This window comes from Squalius cephalus (assembly GCF_949319135.1).
Source record: "Squalius cephalus genome assembly, chromosome: 16".
In the NCBI taxonomy this organism is placed as follows: Eukaryota; Metazoa; Chordata; class Actinopteri; order Cypriniformes; family Leuciscidae; genus Squalius; species Squalius cephalus.
The window spans coordinates 34422084-34443756 of NC_137137.1; the positions used below are offsets into that span (position 1 = coordinate 34422084).

General features: G+C 35.9%; 1 protein-coding gene across 4 annotated transcripts; it reads right to left on the minus strand.

The window, feature by feature from the left end:
* Nucleotides 1-135: 135 nt before the first annotated feature.
* dcp1a (decapping mRNA 1A) lies at nucleotides 136-21030 on the minus strand. 4 transcript variants are annotated; one of them, XM_079896277.1, is made up of 10 exons: nucleotides 20852-21030; nucleotides 18853-18893; nucleotides 18631-18758; nucleotides 14071-14137; nucleotides 13841-13979; nucleotides 10158-10250; nucleotides 9405-9818; nucleotides 4642-4695; nucleotides 1966-2151; nucleotides 136-1123 (listed from the first exon to the last, which is right to left on the minus strand). In XM_079896277.1, the coding sequence occupies exons 1-10, from the start codon at nucleotides 20984-20986 to the stop codon at nucleotides 1043-1045; spliced, it is 1338 nt and encodes a 445-aa protein (XP_079752403.1). In that variant the 5' UTR covers nucleotides 20987-21030; the 3' UTR covers nucleotides 136-1042. The 4 variants fall into 4 exon arrangements, with proteins under 4 accessions (XP_079752403.1, XP_079752404.1, XP_079752405.1 ...); XM_079896278.1 differs by lacking the exon at nucleotides 4642-4695; XM_079896279.1 differs by lacking the exon at nucleotides 18853-18893 and having other exon boundaries at nucleotides 20852-21024.
* Nucleotides 21031-21673: the final 643 nt, after the last annotated feature.

The following is a 21673-nucleotide window of genomic DNA, read 5'->3' on the forward strand; positions in this document are numbered from 1 at the left end:
CATTGTTTTATCTGGTAACGGAAAAGCTTGTACTCGCATCAATACATCACAGCTCTCAAAATTAGTCTTTAAATAAAAGCGACCCATAAGCTTATGAGAGGGCAAACTGTAATACAATACAAACAATGACCTAAATTATGGCAATAGTTTATTTGCACATCAACTCAAAAGACAAACCACTGTAACAGAATCCTGATGCGTCTGAGAGTTCATTGCGTGTGATGTGAGTAAAGACTTGCTGAAATACTGAATCAACTTTCATTTGTGCGGAGGTTTTAAAATGTGCTACGATAATCAAAAGCAAACTGTACAAAAAAAAAATGTTAATGAAATTCCTATGTTTTCAGTGTAAACACAACAAGCCTAGTGCATATTAAAAAAATAATACAATTCCTGTCAAACAAACAAACAAACCATGAACTAGTTAGTGTGCAGGAACAATTTCATTCTACTTTTACTGATGAAATTAAATGCACCTGTTGAATGATCTGCTGTATTTCTTCTGCTGTTGATACAGAAACGATCATCAGAATGACGTCTTCAACTAGCCGACAACACACAAATGTTGATTTGACACATCTGACTTTAAATAAACCACTTAATATCTCATATTACGGTCCGCAATTTAAAAAAGCAATACATGGCTCCACTAATCTTTGATTTATGCACTTGTCATTTTTAGGCCCAAATTAAACAAGTGAGTTTATAAGAAAATAGGGAATGAGTGCACATCCTTCTCAAATCCAAATCTGCTGGGAATTTCAATATAACACTCAGGGCTTATCACACATACTGGTTTAACAGTAAAACACCACTGAGACTGGGATACTGCGTCATATCCATACGTCGTAAATGAAAGGCAATTTTCCAATGCTTCTTATTGCACAAGTCCCGGGAGATAACTGTGCTGATCGGCAGATGGGGATAAATCAGGATTCCAGCAGTCGATGGGTTATTAAGAATCTGTGTGTGTGTGTGTGTGTGTGTGTGTGCAGTCAAGCTTCACACTGAATCCGAGACGGCTCATGATGTTTGAGACTGGCTATAACTTGATGTTGTTGAGGCCTTTAGAGATGCTCTGTACGTACGCCTCGTGGATCGCACTGAGGAAATGTGCGTCATTCTGCAAACAAATGAACACAAGCAAGTGAAGACTGTGAAGCTACACACACAACTTGCACTGACTGTAGATGCTGCCATTATATTGTTTATATAAAATTTGTTTGCTTTCTAAAATCTAAAAAAGAAATCTAAAGTTGCAGTACCTTTATTTTGAAGGATTGGTTCACTAACTTCACGTCAGATTGGTGGATCATTACGCTCAGATAAAGGTTTATTCTCGTCACAAAGGATTGAACGTTCGTACGGAAGATTCAAAGACTATTTCCCTTTCTCGCAGCATGCAGACAACCAGGCATTGTGTTTCTGGCATCTTAGTTGCCATTGGCTTGCTTAGTTGGGGACATTTAATTTAATATTCAACAATAATATTGATCTGCATGCATTGACACCATTATATAAGAAATGGACTGAGCTTGGACAATGACATATACACACATGAACTAAATTAATAACTTTTTCACAACAAAAATGAACATCACTGAACTTACTTAAGCTGGAATATGACGCTATTTTGTCCTGGAAATAAACTTTGTTGCACTATTTTCCTGTTATCTCTGAAAAACTGCTAAAACAATCTGTATTGTAAAAAGCTCTATATAAATAAATGTGACTTGACTTTTATTTGTCTGTATTTTGTGTCAGTAAAATGCCATTACATCTGTTGCACGCACTTTTGTGCATAAACTTGAACCAATCCTTATATATGTATATATAAAAAGTATAACTGTATAAATAAACAACTTAAATTCTAAATTATGAAAGTGATTTTAGAAAACAAACAAACTATATAAACAATATAATGTCTGCATTTGCAGTGGTGGTGAGAAGTGTGTGAGTGTGTACCTTGATGAGATGTATGAGTGTGTCCTGCAGCTGGTGGCGGCTGTACTGGGCCGAGGGGAGGTCTGTGGGGGGGGGCGTCGGGGACGCAGGGTTCTTGGGTGGATCTGGTGTCTTGGTGATGAAGTGCTGAAATACACTAGGAGACAGTAGAAGTGAAGACTCCTCCCCCTGGACGACTGGCCCCGCCTTCACATGAAGGAGAGAGAGAGAGAGAGAGAGAGAGAGAGAGAGAGAGAGGATCACAAAAAACATGGTCTCATTAGCCACATTTACATTACAGATTTGCGCAAAACTTTTGCAATATTTTCTAAATGTCGATAAAAAACTACTACGAAATGACGGCGTTTCCATGTTATGTGACTAAAACGTATTTTTTTACGACAGAGAGAGAGATTTCTAAAACACCTTTACTACAAAACAACCCATACAATTAACTTTTGAATCAAGCATCAATCAATAAAAAACCCTACCAAACTTTATCTTAAATATGAAAAAATTATTCATCATTAACGATTTCACACCATACACCTTTACAACACCAAATTAATTGAAACTTCATGAGGTCATTCAATGGCATTGCTTTGTAATAATTAAAATCTATTAAGATTCTAGATTTTACAGAATTACATTTCTTGTCATGTAAATGGACATTTTTGCATGACCAAATATAAAATTAAACACTCGACATTGATACTTGCGGCTCTGGGAATAGCTGAAAACACAAACAAATGTTTTCTTTGAAAAACACTCATTAAAACATTTTAAAAATGTTGTTTAAAACAATAAATAAAGGTTTCAAAAAAAGAGAGAGAAAAAGAGAGAGAAAAAGAGAAAACAGAAAAGAGTGAGAAAAAAGAGAAAGAGGAAAAAAGAGAGAGAAAAAGAGAAAAAACAGAAAAGAGTAAGAAAAAAGAGAAAAAGAGGAAAAAAGAGAGAGAAAAAGAGAACAGAAAAGAGTGAGAAAAGAGAAAAAGAGGAAAAAAGAGAGAAAAAGAGAAAACAGAAAAGAGTGAGAAAAGAGAAAAAGAGGAAAAAAGAGAGAGAAAAAGAGAAAACAGAAAAGAGTGAGAAAAGAGAAAAAGAGGAAAAAAGAGAGAGAAAAAGAGAAAAAACAGAAAAGAGTGAGAAAAAAGAGAAAAAGAGGAAAAAAGAGAGAAAAAGAGAAAAAAAGAGAAAAAAGTGAGAAAGAGGAAAAAAGAGAGAAAAAAAGAGAAAGAGAAAAAAGAGACAGAGAGAAAGAGAGAGAGAGAAAAATGAACCAGAGCAGATTTTCACGTCAAAGGCGGAGCCTCAGAGCCACACCCACCTCTGATGTCATCACTACGGACCAATGGCAGTTTGAAGCGGTTTCGAACTCTAAACGAACTTTGTTTTGGCCTGATTGGGTCTTCGATTTCACGTCAATCAGAGCCTTTAACCTCGCTCTAATGTTAGTGAATTAGGACTTTGATAAATATTCTTAATGAGCGACCGCGTGTCAGAGATAGGGCTGGGTATCGTTAAGATTTTTTTGATACCGATACCGGTTACTAAACGATACTTTTTTCGATGCCAAATTTATGAAGTACTTTTTAACGATTGCATTACGTAAAAAAACATTGGTTTTATTTTTTCAGTTTGATGACATTTTTTACAGACTGGCGAGATATAAGCGCACACATAAAGCTTGCAGCAAAGCACTGGCAAATGAGCCTAATGATTATGAATGTGTCGGGGATAAATAGCAAGGAAACATTTTAATTGTTTATTAATGAACTAGTGTTTTCTGAGTGTTAGCTGCAAAGATGAAGTTGCTGCTGTCGACTCGTCGTCTCGGCAGTGAAGTGAGTGCGCGTCTATAGAGAAATGCAACTTTAATTTGGATTACATAATCAGAGTATTTGGGTTACACTTTATTTGAAGATGTCATTGTTACAGTGTAATTATATATTTAAGTACTGAGTAATATTAAGCAACTACATGTACTAACTATAGGGTTAGGATTTGAGGGTTAGTTGCATGTAATTATGCATCATTTACTGTTATTACTACGGTAAGTACATGTAACATATGTAACAAGGACACTGTAAAATTAAGTGTTACCAGTATTTGTTTTGGATTGGAATTGGTTCATTTAAAAGTAGACATTTCAAGCTCTCTATATGCCTGTTTCTCTTATCTATGAGGCGAATAGCCTAAACGCAGAGTTTCGGTTCATTGTGACGCGCTCCAGTTCTTTTTGCAGAGCAACTTTCTGCTCTTAAGTTTATTCCTTGCACTGTCAAGTGCTTCATCAGATTTGTCGTGTTGCCGGTCTTGGCAGTAATTAACTTGTCGCAAATATTGGCTCTTGCGCTGTAGGCAACAAGCCTTGTGAAATGTAGCCACACTTCTGATCTTTTCCATCTATAGGGGTTGGGACGCTTACACACTACAGCCTCACATGAGCCACGACTCTGGGCGTAAACTAGTGTTTTTCCTTGATGTCTCGCCACAGCCAATCATTCTGCATGCTTACTGGCTCACAGACGTTGACTAGATTAACCTAAAAAATATCGGCCTCGAAACCCAGCCCTAGCCAGAGGTTACAACAACAAACCACTGTTCACAATCACAGGCATCACATTAGTCATGTCAACATACTGCCACCAAACTATATATATCCAATCCTGTCAGTGTTGTCAGGAGTGAACTTACTGGAACGGGTTTGACCAGAGCCGGGGACGGTGTGAAAGCTTTCACCTCTTTACTCTGTGCCAAAGAGAGGAAGAGACCGTTCAGATTAGACAAGCTTGTGCAAAAACAAGACACATTTCAAAGCTTTATTTAGTTTGTTATTCATTATGAGAACTTCCTGTCGACAGCCTTTTATTGTTACCGGCTTGTTTTGATTAATTTGATATTTTTCCTGCATTTGCCATTGCTGTACGTCAAAATGAATAAAAATGCACAGTGAAATACAAACTTAATATGATGCAAAACTGCTAAAATATTATGTAAAATAATACTAATATATTTTATATCCTCCTGAGACCCAGAAAAAAAAAGTTTTGTGAATTTAGTTTTTTTCCATGTCATCACACTGTTTAGATCACAATAAACAAATGGTAAAAAAACATTTTTGAAAAATAATATTGTATTCATATGTTATGCTATGTCCTCTGTAGTGGACGCCAGGACTCAGTTGTTTAAAAAATAAAATGACATGAAATTATATGTATAGGCAAAAACAATGGGATTTTTTTTTTTTTTTCAATCACCAATAAATTTTGGGGTTTCAGGATTTTTTCAACCAAAATTTGTATAAAGATTATTCTCAACTATGTTATGAAAGAAATAACGGAATGAATTGATACACCAGTTTACTTTATGCAATATGTGGGTATAATGGCCACAAATTAATATTCCCATTCAATGCTTATTCTTATCTATACACTGTCTTTAATTTGCACATTAATGTGTTCTTGGAGCAACATTTAATGAAAAAAGAAGAGTAATAATTGGAGTAATAATTGGCATTAATTGGAGTAATAATATCTAATATTTCATAGGAATAATTTATTTCCATATTCACTTGTTGTGTCTCCCAATATGCCTGATAAAAATGATGTAAGTCCTGATGTCCTCTACAGTGAACACGTATGAAATCAACACCCTGTTCTGGAACAAAGTAATTTTTTTATTTGAAACCCCTTAACATTTTCCTGAGATGTTGTTTTATGAAATACAATTTGAAAAGTAGTCCAATTTAAATTATAATTACAATATATTATCATATTTCCATAAGAATGCTACATTTGATCAGTAAATTAATGTCAGACATTTTTAAAGACCAAGGAGAAGTTGTTTTAATGGTGAAACCTCCAAACATTTGGTGTCTCTGAAAAGTCCTGAATGTGCTCTGTACAGGACACCCAGGTTGTGTCATGTGACATGTATGATGTCAGAGAAATTCACTAAAATATAATGTCCACTACAGTGGACAAAAGTCTATTCTTGGGTCCCAGGAGGATATATTGAACCTCGCTTAATAATCCAGTTAAACCAAACTTATAAGCAATAAATGTCTGTTATTGATAAGTTACTATGTTCTCATAACCGGTAGTCTGACCTGATGGCGGTCTCTATGGTCTCTATGGTATTTTTATCGTTGGCATTTTATTAAATTTTAATATCTGAATGTTAGTGAGAAGAAAAATAAAATCTGCATATGTGATGGACCTCAGTTATCCTTATGTTTAGCAGCGGCTTTGAAGGTATCCTGAGTAATCAAATTAAAATAAAATGCATTTTATGTACAATCCATTTTTTTTTTTTAACAAAACTTTTTAAATGTACGCAATTAGTACAGAAAAAGTTACAAGAGCAGCGATTGATTTTCTTTTTGTGTTTTGTTCTTTGATTAACAGCCGACAGCCTCAGGTTTATTAGGCTGCTGTCACTTTAAGAGCTAATGCACAGATCCAATATACTGATACACAACAAGTGATGAGACACTGACATGCCCATCAAAACAGAGGGTGAAAGAGCAGGATGGAAAATAGCTCATTACTTCCAAATTAAGATATTTTTAATGTAGAAATGTGTTTGTCAGGGCGGGCTTTATACGACAATGGACAGATGATCAACAGTAACGTAATCATCCACGTCACCAACGAGCGCTTAGGTTGAATTCGTTTACAACAAAAATTGAGATGTGTAGATTCTGCCATCGCGTCTGTTATAGAAGATATTTGATGACTAGAAATCTGAGTATGACGACGTCAGGCTAAGTGGACCTCAGAGAATATTATAAATTGTTTTTAAAATGCAGGTCATGACCCCTTTAATGAACAGTACTTTTTGTTAAAACTATCTTATAAGAAATAACTTTTTTTAATATGCAAGCCCATTTAGGCCAGAATGCAAAATAAAGTCAAAATAATGATCATTTGAATGATTGTAGGACAGAAGTTATGATACAGTGTGGTTGAAAAGACTGAAGTTGTTTCATACGTATACATGACACCCTCTCTCTCTCTGGTTTCACTGTGATCGGACTTCTCAAAGGTTTAAGAGACAGAATCGCTGTAATTCAGGAATTAGTTCGCATGGGTGTTTGAATCCAGATCGCCATTTTGTAACGAATAATAATGCAGCTCTAGAGAGTCAAGTCAGCTTCATTTATACAGCACTTTAACAATATAGATCATTTCACAGCAGCTTTACAGTGATAACAGGAGATTACAGTAACACAGAGATTGTTTAGGCTTTACAGCTGCTCTAGAATAAAGTTACTGTCCAGCTAAAGTTAGTTTTTGATTGATTCACTTCCACTGCAAAGATTTGAACTGAACACAGAAAACTTTTAATGTGTTCTGGCCGTTCATTTGCACGACAGCGGCGTTTGATGGCTCGAGAACGCAAACTTTGAAAATAGAGAGCATCTATAAAGGGATATTTCACCGCTGGAAAGATGAATGTGTATTTAAATTGGGTCATTTATGTGAAATTATTTTAGAAGTTGGTGCCGTCTAGACTGAGAAAAGCCAGAAAATGTATTTTTGGCTCATGTGGATGAAAGACAACAACTCCCAGAATGCACTTGCTTCGCTGCCCTACGAGGACACTCCCAAGCCACGCCTCCCGGTTACAGAGGGCAGTATTGGGAGAAATGATACAGCTAGGCTACTAGTGACTCGATACTGAAAAGACGGCGTTTTAGACGCCGCGGGACAGCTCCTCCTACTGGCTGGAGTCTCTCGCCTCTGGACAAAAAAGCCTCTGATGACATAAATGACCATTTTTGCGTCATCTGAGGTTTTTTTCCAGACACACAATACAGAAATCTCTCATCTCAGGGGAACAAGAGGGAGGGAAGTTTTCACTCGAAAATACTACCGGGTTTCAACTGATACAAAGCTTAATGCTAATCGGTGAAGTATCCCTTTAAAGGGGTCATGACCTGAGAAATCAAATTTGCCTTGATCCTTTGGTATATAAGAGGTCTTTGTACCATTAAAACTTCCTGCCAGTTTCATAGCTTAAGACGTCCTCCCCATTATACCCGTTACTCCCCGTCAACAACGACGCTGCAAACACTAAGTAATGTATTTCATCTTAAAGGTCCCGTATTATGCCCCTTTTCACAAGATGTAAAATAAGTCTCTGATGTCCCCAGAGTGTGTATGTGAAGTTTTAGCTCAAAATACCCAAAACATAATTTTTTACAGAATGTTTAATTTGTCATTTTTTGGGGCTCAGAAAAACACGCTGTTTTAGTGTGTGCCCTTTAAATGCAAATGAGCTGCTGCTGGACGACACAGGGGGCGGAGCTTCATGAGCTCGCGCTCAGTCTCTCAGGACAATTTCACCTCACGGAATGATGATAATATCAGAAACTCTCAGTAACGGCGTTCATTTCGAGTCGGACAATAATGCCTACAGAGTCAGAGTGCTGTATGAAACAGGTATAGTTTAGTAGTTTAATTACGGTTATTATAACGTATTTGTCATCTGCTTGTATGTAGCCTATCCATTATTAATAGCCTACAAGTCTGCTGTTTCGGACCAGGTCCGAATGATGATCAAACATATACTGATGAGTTTAATAAAGTTTATTGTACATCACACAAAAGATGAAGCGTCAGTTTTACTTCAGAAAATCACCGTAAGAGCTGAGTAAACACAGTAAGTTATAAGAAGTGCGCAAGCACATAAACGAATTTCGGTAGAGTTGAGGGAGCATTTTCTTTAAAAACAAAATAATTCCACCTCGTCTTCAGCGGCTGCCTCAGATTTCGGGAGTAAATAGAGAGAGCTATGTGGATTAATACATCCAGCCACACAACACCTACAACGAGGAGACATTCTCATCTATGGCTGTGAACTCGATCAGGGCGGGTCAAAACAAAGGTGATTTGACTCGGGATGAAAATAACAGCGTCTCGACGACAAACGTGTATTCCTTTTTTGTGTATTTCTGTGGGCGAAGGTTAGTCCAGAAACGGTTCTAGTGACGTCATTAAAGAAGGAAGTAGAGGGATGTAGTCCAAACCGGCCATTCACTGTAGGCGTCTTCTGTTAAATAAAATATCTCGCTTGGCATTGAACTTTGAGCTTTATAATTTTACAGATATTATTTATACTCTAACAACAACATTACACACTAACTAAAGTTTGAAACATGGGATCACGAAGAACGGGACCTTTAAACTACTTTTAGCCAATGACGTTAGCCAATCAGTTAACACTGAGCTCTTAAAGGGGAAACACCCCCAAAACAGGCTGTCTGAAGCAGAGGATGAGAAACAGGCTGGGAAAAGGTCATAAATCACTCAAATTTTGTCCAAAAAACTAACTATAGTAATACTATAATTGCACCTAAGGGAACATAATAAAACAAAAACCATGTCATGACCCCTTTAAATAACTGCATCTGCTATTTCTGCTTAAAAAGTAAAAAAAGAAGAGTGACCTACCATGAACGCGTTGCTGAGCGTGTTCCCCTGAGCCGGCGCTGGACTCTTTCCTGTAAAAGACCCTGTAGCTTTGCAGCCGGTCTCTCTGAAGCTCTGTGGCGTGACGAGCGGGCCGGGCCTGAACCCTGGCAGGGGAGCCGCTATCCCATGAGCCTCTGTGAGAGGACTCATATACGCAGGAGTTAGAGGACCAGCCGAACCTCGCCGCCCCGACGCCCCCCCGCTCTCCTGCGTGTGTGAAGCACTCGTCCTCGAGTCTCGGGTCTGGAACAGAGAGACCAGCGCCGGGCCGCCCGGGTCACAGGACAGGAGAGGAGGGCCGTACGCTGGAGACTGGGACTGGGACGGGTCTTTGGGGAAGGAGCTGCCGAACAGCTCTTCCACTGTGATCTGCTTCACCACTGAGTGACTCGACTGTGGAGGAGGAACAGAGAGAGACGCGGTTAGATTTATTAGGATTTTAACGCCATATCAGCAGCCAAGGCTATTATTCATGCCAATCAACAGGATTTCAATATATTGTTTACAATAAATGTAACAATTTTTCTTAAATAACAATCAATATACAAAATCAGACATGTCTACCAATAGTAACAACAGTAATAATAACATTTACATAGATTCTTCAATTTAATATTTGTCAGAAATTCTGGTGATATTTTACAATAAGGTTTATTAGTTAACTACCTTAGCTAATATGAGCTAAGAATGAACATTAATTGTTCAGCATTTATTAATGTTAATGTTAAAGACCTTCTCCTGCTGAGCTGCTGTGGTGTCGTCTCTCTTCTCCTGTGACGGCACAGACTCACAGTTCACCTCGACCTCTCTCTCTGTCGACTGACTCTAGAAACACACACACACACACACACACACACACGTTATTAGTCACTTTATTTATCTACACATTTCCTTCAGTCTGATGATGGACAATCTCTCGGAGTAAACATAAGATGATAATCGGTTTGAACTATATTATATATGATATTAGAGATGCACAACATACATCGGTATCGGTCGATATCGGTTCATTTTTAATGTTATCGTTATCGGCCTGATAAATAAATTTGTTCGATATATTAAAGCTGATCAATAATGTATTATTTCCTTCAGATGCGCACCGTTCAACATAATGATTATGAATTGCTTGGAATATGATTGGGAGAAAAAAGGAAAATACAGTAAAGTGATACAAGTCTGTCATATCGGCTACATAAAATTATCATGAGAACATTATAAGTGTGTGTTTGAGACGTGGCTTTACTGGTGAGACTTCTGTTTGTAATCAGGCTCTCAAAAATTATATAAAAATTTGGATTTAGATTTATCGGCCAATATATCGGTTATCGCCGCATCGCTATATGATATGACCGAATATTTTCTATGATAATGATATTTATCACAATATACAATTGAACTTGGAATGCACACATAAATGTTTACTGTCTAGACTACATTAGTATAGACTATAGAACAGAACACACACACAGGAATTCCCATTAAAATGAATGGGGGTCATATTACAGGGGCAATGGCTTATTATTTCTCCTTTTAAAAAAAAATAAAAATCAATCATTCAAAATGATTCTCACAGATATCAAGTGGTTAGATTTGACTTTAGGACAGAGGAACAGCTCATTTGCTCCATATAGAGCTATAAGGCCATCTAGTGGCAAGAGTTATGAAATATCATCGTATATTATAATTTTTCCACAAGAGGTCGGCAGAAACACCAGAGATGTGTGAGATATTTTGAACTAAATTTACAAGGAAAATGCATGAAATAATGAGTTACTTTGAATTTAAGTTGAAATGTGTTTAATTGTTATTTATTTATTATTTATTGATAAAATCTAGTAATTTAAAAGGTAAATGAAAAAATAAAATAACGAAAAAAATATCAAAATGAAATGAGTTTTCTGAAAAAATAAATAAAAGGATACTTTTAGGGCTTCGGGTCACGTGAGTAGAGATGCACCGATTGATCGGCTCGTGACCGGAATTGGCCGATTTTCACGTGATCGGCCATGACCGGCGACCGGCCGGTCAGTCTGACATATGCCGATTTTATGCCGGTCAAATGCACTCGGGCGCAGCATGATTAACCTTTTGAGCGGTATGGTCTCATATATGGTATTTTTATTTATGTGCTCCTGCCCTGAGTAATGTTACGGTGCCACATTTAGATGTTCAGTGACGTCGCAATACTGCCAGATTCAAACTGTGCTCTCGCGCGTTGGTTGGCGCTGAGCCAGAGTCGGACGCGTTCAGCGCTGTCATATATCACAACTAAGCAGTGTTTTCAACCTCATAATGATTATTTTAGGTTTCAGATATTTAAATACACATAAGCACGAGTAAAACAATACATTTGGAGTTTGTAAAATACACACTGATGTCTGTGGAAGCAGCAATAACAATCTATTCAAATATAATTTGCCGACATGTGTTATTCATATCAGACAAACATAGTGAAAGTAACTTAACTATAAAGTTTACTCTATTCTTCTCAGTTCACCGGCCACTTTCTTGCATTTATTTCGGGAGAAACTGATGAATTCACGTGCTGTAAATCCGACTGACAGGACAACATTGCGGCGCCCATCTCATGTTATAGATCAAGATTATGTATAAAGGTTTTTAAACGACCAAACACACTCACTTACACGTATTTGAGAATCGGAATAACAGATAGGCTGATTGATGACATGGTAAGCAAGTTTGTGAATATTTTGAATAAAAAAGGAAAAGCGGAATAAAAGCGACACATCTGTCATACAGTATTATTGTGGCTGCGGTGTATCGCGTGACGCGTCGCCATGGAAACATTAAAGGGAACGTTCGCCTCGAATGAAAAAACTCACTCTGGGGGTGGGAGTGTCAGTTAGAATATTTTAAACTTACGCGTGAAAGGGTTAAAGAAAAGATCGAAAATAAATATTTGTGTGTGCTGTAAAGTGGTTCGAAATTTTTTTAATCGGAATAGGCTAAAATCGGTATCGGCAGGTCAAACTCAATGAAAAATCGGAAATCGGAATCGGCCTAGAAAATTGTAATCGGTGCATCTCTACACGTGAGGGAAGGATTTGTAGGGCCCTATAAAATCCGTTTTATTTTTTCCCAAATTCCGTTTTATTTTTTCCCAAATTCCGTTTTTTCCGTTTTAATTTTTGCAAATTCCGTTTTTTCCGTTTTAATTTTTGGGAATTAAGTTTTTTTTTACCCTTTACTGTTATTTTAGTCGTAAAAAGAGTGTTTTTAATGTTAATGATTAAAATGTACACAAATAAAATAAATGTATTGAGGTAACAAACAAAATTCTAATTTTAAGAGATGTTAAATGTGGTTTGGTTTGTTTACATTAGTGAATGTATTAGGCTAACTAACATGAACCACGAGCAATACATTTGTTGCTGTATTTATTAATCTTTGTTAATCTTAGTTAACCCTAACCCTGTATTTTTATTGTTACTTCACACAGTGCATTAAGCTAACTAATGTTAACAAATACAACTTTTCATTTAAATAATGTAGGCTACTAAATGGTGAAATTAACATTAATAAAGATTAATAAATGCTGTAGAAGTGCAGTTTATTAATAGTTAATGTTAACTGATCTAGTTAACTAGAGTTTAATAAATGGAACCTTCTTGTAAAGTGTTACCGATTTTATTATACACCGAACCGATTCAGTGTTGGACAGATCAGTTGTTTTAACCATTCATTAAAGTGAATCGGTTCAAAGGAGTCATTAGTTCGCGAATCGGACGTATCATTAGCAGACTTACGCGTTGTGTGATTATCCCGGCAGTTAGGACATCGCACAAGATTTGTCAACACAGAAAACATTTCATCATTGGATAGGTTTTGTTTAGTTTATTGAAAGTGTTTTTATGTCAGCTGAATGGGCGGAATGCTTTTCAGAGAAGAAGGCAAGGTAAAAAAGATTTTTTTTTGCACAATTCACACCCAGCGGTAATTCAGGAAAAAAATATCCGAATGCTCCACGTGAAACTTCGTTCTTCCGATCTTTTACCATTGTGTCAATTCTCAATTGATTTAGATTAATAAGCGCGAGGGAGTGAGAGAGAGAGCAAGACAGTTTGAAGACGCGCGCGCGACCGGGCCTCTCTCTGCTCGTTCTTTAAGTAATATGCGATTTTCCTCAGACATATGTTTTTCTCCCACACAAAAACAGAATTTTATTCCAAATATGTAAAATTCCGCGAAATTCCGCGTTGACACTAGATTCCGCGTTAATTTGCCAATTCCGCGATTCCGTCCGCGATTCCGTGATCGCGGAAATTATAGGGCCCTAGATTTGTTATAAAGTGCGAGTTAAAAAGTTATGAGCAGTCTTGAGGACACAAACGTGATGACTGAGATTTAAGACGGTCAGGATGCTGTGAAGTGAGCAACAGTGGCCGTGCTCATACCCTGTGGTACTCCTCTTTGGCCTTGCTGAGCAGCTCCAGGATATCTGTGGGTTTGGACTGAACCAGGCCGTTGGTCCTGCCACTCGAGCCTCTGTCGGGAGACACACACTGCGCTCGAAACGCCTCCTGCTTCACGATCCTACACACACACACACACACACACACACATTACTCTGCTCACTCGCAGGTTTCAGGGCGAGTTCTGCTGATTTATGATGAGAGATACTCACTGTAGCATGAGCTGTGCGATCCGCTGGCAATCGGCCTTATCGTAGAACCAGATACTGTAGATGCCCACTGACACACACACACACACACACACACACACACAGAAATGAAGGAGAGAAACAGACATTTAAACACAGGGAAAGTGGGCTTGTGTTGCAAATACATGGACGGTTACGCAGAATTTAATACACAAATATACAGTCAAATATAGCGGTATTGCAACAATATACATCATGTCAGTATATCGCAATAAAAAAAATGCAACAATGTGTATTGTGGATATTTCACCCAAAATAAAAACATTTTTTTTCAAGTTTTCAGAGTTTTAGTGTCAGTACTACATTAAACTACTATATTATATAATGTTGAATATAATGTATAATAATGATATGTGGGAATATTTGTGTCCTGATAATGCCAAATGTCTGATGTTACCAGTAAAAAGTGGCCTACATTATTTTAAATATATCTAGTCAGAGTGCAATCATATTCATCTAAAATAATTCAGTATTTTCAGCTTCAGAATCATGAATATTGTTATTCTGGTGTCTCTATTGTCCTGTGCTTTGGGTTTCCAGCAGCAAGTCCAAGCCTATTCATTTACACACAGTAATACCAAATATTGCATTTTAAATCAATAGTACATCTTTTGTAAACCTTTTATCATGTGTCTTGGAGTATCGCTATAATATCATATCGTGAGTTCAGTATCGTGACATGAGGGTCTCGTTACACTCCTAGTCAAATCTCTATCAGCTAATCAGTGTAAGCCTGGCTGGACACACTGGAGGATAATAATAACATGTTTGATTTAGTAAAACAAGTTCACATTTCAAAGCAGCTTTACAGAAAATCATGATGTTAATATCTGTAATATCTTCATGCCTTACAGTTGCATTGATTAGATATTAAATTAGAGCTGGGTGATAATACAGTTACATTTAAGTAGTTAGGATTAGTTGTACAGCATATATTGCTTTACATTGAGTGTAGTTTGTATGCAAAGTATTACATTATACACTATAAATCCAACTGTATGTACAGAGCTGTGCGATAATATAGCTGAGATTTTGCGACGATATTAATAGCAATCATGAAATTAATGAATATTCTTCACTTAATATTCAACAATATCAGTGATCTGACTGTACGGACATGTTGCATGAGAACTGAGCCGGACGACGACATCAATCTTTGCAGAACTGCACTATAGATTAATATACTAATAAATAAATAATATTTTTTATTTTAAAATATATTTATTTATAAATAATAAAAATATAAAATATATATTTATTTATAAATAAATAAATGCACTAATTTAATAATTGATGATCTTTACAACGGAACTGAATTAACGCTGAACTGACTTCAGCTGAAATGCATAATTGCCATTCTAGATTAATTAATAATTCGCCTGTTATCAATGTGAAGCTGCTTTGAAACAATCTGTGCAATAGAAATAAAGCTGACTGGAACATGAAACTTTAGAGTTAAGTGTAAACAAGGTTGACACTGACATGAAAGTTTAAGTTAAATATTCAGAAATCATGTTTCAGTAATATGCAGATTTAATGTTTGTTTCATTCTTTGTTAAAAAAACAACAACAACATTTTAACCCTGTAAATACTGAGAAAAATCTATTTTTTTGGAAATTTTATTGAACTTTCCTAAAAAAAAAAAAAAAGTTTGCATATGCGTTTTTTTTAAATTAAATATCATAATTACAGGCTTTTTGGCTCATAATATTGTATGAAATAGTGAGAATATGTAGTAAAACCAGCTCAGTTTTATTTAGAGGCTCAGATTGAGCAGAAACGCTGCAGATGCTGATATTTATAAGAATCAATGAGATCTTTATAAGAGATACTGACATAAAACACATATAAACATCAGTCGTCTCTCCATATCTGCCAATAATGTCTTTGTAAGATGATATTTAAATGCTTAGTTTTATGATCAAAACAGATAATGCAATGATGATTGAGAGATGAACAAATAAACCTTCCTCAAAAGCCTGATGATCATATTTAATACGAATTATTTTTCTAATAAATGCTGGAAAATCAAGTAAAACCAAAGTTGCTCCAGTCCAGTGAGTGTTCATCTTGAAATATTACTAACAATATCAATATTACTCTTATATTCACTTGACAAAAATGAAGTAAACGTGAAGCACGAGCTAAAGGAGGACGTTTGTACAATCATATTAAAAGACTGTTTAATCATGTTTCATTAATATGCAGATTTAATGTTTGTTTCATTCTTTGTTCAAAAAACAACAACATTTTAACCCTGTAAATACTGAGAAATATCTATTTTTTGGGAAATTTTATTGAACTTTCCTAAAAAAAAAAAAAAAAAAATCTTGCATATGCGTTTTTTTATTAAATAAAAGCCTGATGATCATATTTAATATGAATTATTTTTCTAAAAAATGCTGGAAAATCAAGTAAAACCAAAGTTGCTTTTGCCAAAGACTTTTACTAGATAAAAAAAATCAGATATATTGAGTGCGACAGGTTTATCAGCATCATGTTGATCCACACGAGGCTTTAGTAATTAGGGGTGTAAATCGGACAGTTCATCACGATACGATACGATATCGATTCTCTCAGCCAGCGATACGATATTCGCCGATACCTCAAAAAATTCAACGATTCGATACGATTCGATTCAGGGCTATATCGATCGATTAATCGATATTTAGATATTATGTTCACACAACCAGTTACGTTTTTATTAACTCACAAATGCAACCAAAATATATAACATGAACGTTTAATTAAACTCTTTGAAAATTGCTCCCAATTGGGACATTTATAACAGAAGTGGTCATTTGCAAGTACTCCGTTCTTGTTCATTTTCATAAATCATGTTTTTTATTATTATTGTGCATTCCAAGTAATATCAATCAAACTGCAGCTGGGTTGTTTTGATTAATAATAATAATAATAATAATAACTTAAAAAATACAGGTAAATAACCAAATTAAAGTTAATTGAAAGTATGCTTTAATATGTTAAAAGTTTTTTTTTTTTTTTTTTTAGCAGAGCAGATACATTCACATTTCATCTTTCTGAGTCAAACAAAACCAAGTAATTGCTATGATAAATAATACAACACTCGGTTAATCTTCATAATGTTAATCTCCTCAGCTGACATAGACGCCTAACAAACTTTGTTGTTGTGATAACGTACACCAGAGACAATTTATATAAGAGACATGCCACTTCCTCAATCCTCAATACAACTATATAAGGAAAACCCGTAACGGCAAAGATGGCGGTTGTATGCACATGTCCCGCCCCTCCCGCTGGAAAGCCAATCATCTGCTTTTAACAGTCAGCAGCTGACCACTAAGGAGCGAATGTACAGTGACGTGACATAACTGCCATATTCAACCTGTGCTTTCGCGCTGTGGCTGGCGCTGAGCCAAAGACGGACGCGCTCAGCGCTTGTCATAGGCTATATCACAACTGTTCAGTGTTTTTAACCACATAATGTTTATTTTAGGTTTCAGACATTTAAATATTATTGTTTAAGTGCTTGGCACAACATCGGCATTCTGGATAGAGACGTAAATGAAGTTTGGTGTCGTGAACGTGAACCCTTGCGCATGCGTAGTAAAAGTATAACCTGTGGGGGAAAAGGCATTTTAAACCTTATTTTGGGGCAAAGTCATCAAACTTTTTCAGCGATTTTTATCATATTTTACTGCTGTTTCTATACATGCAGTTTTTATGTCCCGGTGACCAGTGAAAGTGCAGTTCTGACTCTCTGCCCATTCAATTAGATAGGAGCCTGGTCTTGTTAGTCCGAAATAGCTGCCCGGAGGCGTTGCCAAGATGGCGGCCGAGTGGCACGACTTGCCTAAAAGGACTTTGCGTACACGCAGTACAGAGAGCTTTTCCCTCACCACTAAACGAGCTGCTTTAGTAAGGGTCCGTGAAAATGTTTCAGGTTTTATTTTCCCTTTACGCCCTGAAGAAGATATCATGAGTTCATTAAAATTATCCATCCTCGATCACTTTTAGTCAGCTTTGACGAAACTCCTCTTAGCCAGCGCGTCTTTTCAAAATGACATCTGACCTGAATACTGCGCGCTGGGTCGCTGAAACGGACTTATCGTGTTGTGTTCACCAACAAGGGTGCGACTGCTTGTCTGTTTCTGCTGTAAAACATGAACTCGTGATGCCTTGACAGCGGACAATACCGGCTTTTGTGAAAAAAACTTGTTTAGGGTTTAGTCAGTCTTGTCAGGCGTCTTTTTCAGATGAGGAGATTAACGTTATAAAGACAGTATGGTTGGTGAGTAAACGAAAATGTGCGCTTTGGCGGAAGGATGTTACATGAGAATGTGGAGAGTGTCAAAATAAAGGTGTATATCGATATTTTAAGAGTGGAATCGATGCATCCTATCGTTAGACGTTATATTGATGCATCGATCCATATCAATGTATCGTTACACCCCTATTAGTAATTCACATATGATACGGCAGGCTTTATAGGGTTAACGCTGGCTGGTCTGCACGGATGAACACAGTGATCCTGCACTTACGGTTGCCGTTCCTGTACAGCAGGAAAGGGTCCTGGAGCTGGAACTCCAAGTCTTTATTGATGGGCTCCACTAAGTTCTCTGTGCTCAGACGGTTCATGATCGTGAAGCCATGATGGGGAGACGCCGACCTGCGGAGAAACACACACACACACGTTCAGACTGAACTACAGACGAATGTGTGACTAACAGAACAACCTTCAGTTCCTGTCAGTCGACGCTCACCTGGCGTACACAAATAATGTGCCTTCAATCTCAGTCTTCTCCTGGAGTGAGAGAGAGGAGTTAGTGTTCAGACAGATCTCATGTTCAGTGCTAACACAGAGAGCCGAGCGGCAGATCTGCTAGTGGACGCACGCTAACCACAGAACATGACGACTTCGGGAGACCTCTTACCAAACAAGGACACAACTGCATTATGGCATTACGAAAAATCATAATTATGACATACTAAGCCTCAATAATGACAGACAAAATAAAATATAATGAAACTAAAAAGCAAATTCTAACATACTGAGTCATAATTCTAATATACTAAGTCATGATTATGACATAAACCATCAAAATTCTAACATACTAAGTCATGATTGATTAGAAAGTTGAGATTTTAGGCATAATTATGATTTAAAAAAATCTAAATAATAACATAAGTCATGATTATGATTAAAAAGTCAAAATTCTAACATACGAAGTCATAATTCTAATATACTACGGCATGATTATGACATAAACCATCAAAATGATAACATACTAAACCATCATTGAGTAAAAAGTTGAGATTTTAAAGTCATAATTATGATTTAAAAAAATCTAAATAATAACATACTATGTCATGATTATAATTAAAAAGTCGAAAAAATTAAAACATACTAAGTCATAATTCTAATATACTAAGTCATGATTATGACATAAACCATCAAAATTTAAACATACTAAGTCACGATTGATTTAAAAGTCGAAATTTTACCGTACTTAAGTCATGATTATGAAAACAAAATGAAAATAACATACCGAGTCATGATGATTAAAACGTCGAAATTCTAATATACTAAGTCATGACTGACATAAACAGTATAATTATAACATACTAAGTCATGATTGATTTAATAAGTCTATATTATAACATACTAAGTCATGATTATGACAATAACCATCAAAATTCTAACATACTAAGACATGATTGATTAAAAAGTTGAGATTTTAAAGTCAAAATTATGATTTTAAAAAGTCAAAATAATAACATACTAAGTCATGATTATGATTAAAAAGTCAAAATTCTAACATACTAAGTCATGACTGATTAGAAAGTTGAGATTTTAGGCATAATTATGATTTTAAAAAAATCAAAATAATAATATAAGTCATGATTATGATTAAAAAGTCGAAATTCTAACATACGAAGTCATAATTCTAATATACTACGTCATGATTATGACATAAACCATCAAAATGATAACATACTAAACCATCATTGAGTAAAAAGTTGAGATTTTAAAGTCAAAATTATGATTTTAAAAAATCTAAATAATAACATACCAAGTCATGATTATGACATAAACCATCAAAATGTAAACATACTAAGTCACGATTGATTTAAAAGTCGAAATTTACCATACTAATTCATGATAATGAAAAACAAAATCAAAACATACCAAGTTATGATTATGATTAAAAAGTCGAAATTAACACATACTAAGTCATAATTATAACATACTAAGTCATGATTGATTTAAAAAGTCGATATTATAACATACTAAGTCATGATTGATTTAAAAAGTCGATATTATAACATACTAAGTCATGATTGACAAAAACAGTCAGATGTATGGCATAAGAGATAGAAAATTAAAATTATGACAGGTCAGACTTTTATCTCATAATTATGAGTTTGTTTCTTATGTGGTGTAAATGTCTTGCATAGATTTCCTCAATTGTATTTGCAGAACTTTATTGACAGACAGAAGGTGATACTAATTTAACTTTCTCGTATAAACTGATCATTAATCTGTTTATCTGGGTGTTGAATGCTAATTCATAACACTGCTGTTCCAGCAAACCCACACGCTGCTAGATAACTCCGTCGTGTGTTCTTTCTGGATGAATATAAACATGCATTAGACACCATAATGGAGACTCTGGGCTTGTGACGATGTTGTTAGCATTAGCCACTGCAGGCTAAATGACGCACGCGCTGATTATAAGGCAACACGTTTAGAAATCTCACCCATTCGTTTGCTTTGGAGTTGAAAGTATAGAGCGCGACCTGCCCGGTGACATCCAGCAGTTTGACTATATAGGGATCATACTGTTGCAGAGCCGCGAGACTCATCAGATGCCCCGCTTTATTCACACACTCCATCTTCACTGCGAATACACGGAACACATTCCAGGAGACACACTTCCGGTTGCCGTTTTATTATTATGCACGTGCTTCCGCCAGAGTTCGCTCATAGTTCCGCGCTCAAACAAACACTAATGTCACGTTAAACCGGGGATGTATAAACAACAATAATGCTCAAATTAATCTGTATTTATCCATGGAAGCCCATTTCCTCCAAAAAAAAAAAATGTTTTGGTCACTTAATTCTTACTCTTATTCTAACTTAAGTTACTCAACAAAAATACAATTAATTAATAGCCACTAATGACATCTTCAACCGTTACATTACTTTTTATTAGCTACTAATTACGTTTTAAATCCCATGTCAACCTCGACACGAAACTGCTTTTAATTCTTTCAGATAAATAATATTGCCTAAATTATTCTTGAACTGACCAAAGTATTTAAAGGGAGAAGCTTACATTAAAAACATACCTTTTAACATTAGACGTTAGATTTTGATGTTAAATCCACTATTGAATTACAGCAGGCTATATAGAATTACAGTAGATAATGCAATTACATAACTAATTAAATTACAGAAAAAAGTAACAGTAATCCCTTACTTTACTTTTTCAAGGGAAATGTAATTAAATTACAGTAAATAATTAATGCATTATACCCAACACTGATTATGATATACTAAGTGATAATTATGAGATGAAA

What these genes read in the sequence shown, in the direction of transcription:
- dcp1a (XM_079896277.1), bottom strand. Translation starts at nt 20,986, where the DNA reads ATGGAGTGTGTGAATAAAGCGGGGCATCTGATGAGTCTCGCGGCTCTG. An exon ending in GCTGTACAGGAACGGCAACC is followed by an intron (nt 14,138 to 18,630) that starts GTAAGTGCAGGA and finishes TGTGTGTGTCAG; the next exon opens with TGGGCATCTACAGTATCTGG. An exon ending in CCAAAGAGGAGTACCACAGG is followed by an intron (nt 10,251 to 13,840) that starts GTATGAGCACGG and finishes GTGTGTTTCTAG; the next exon opens with AGTCAGTCGACAGAGAGAGA.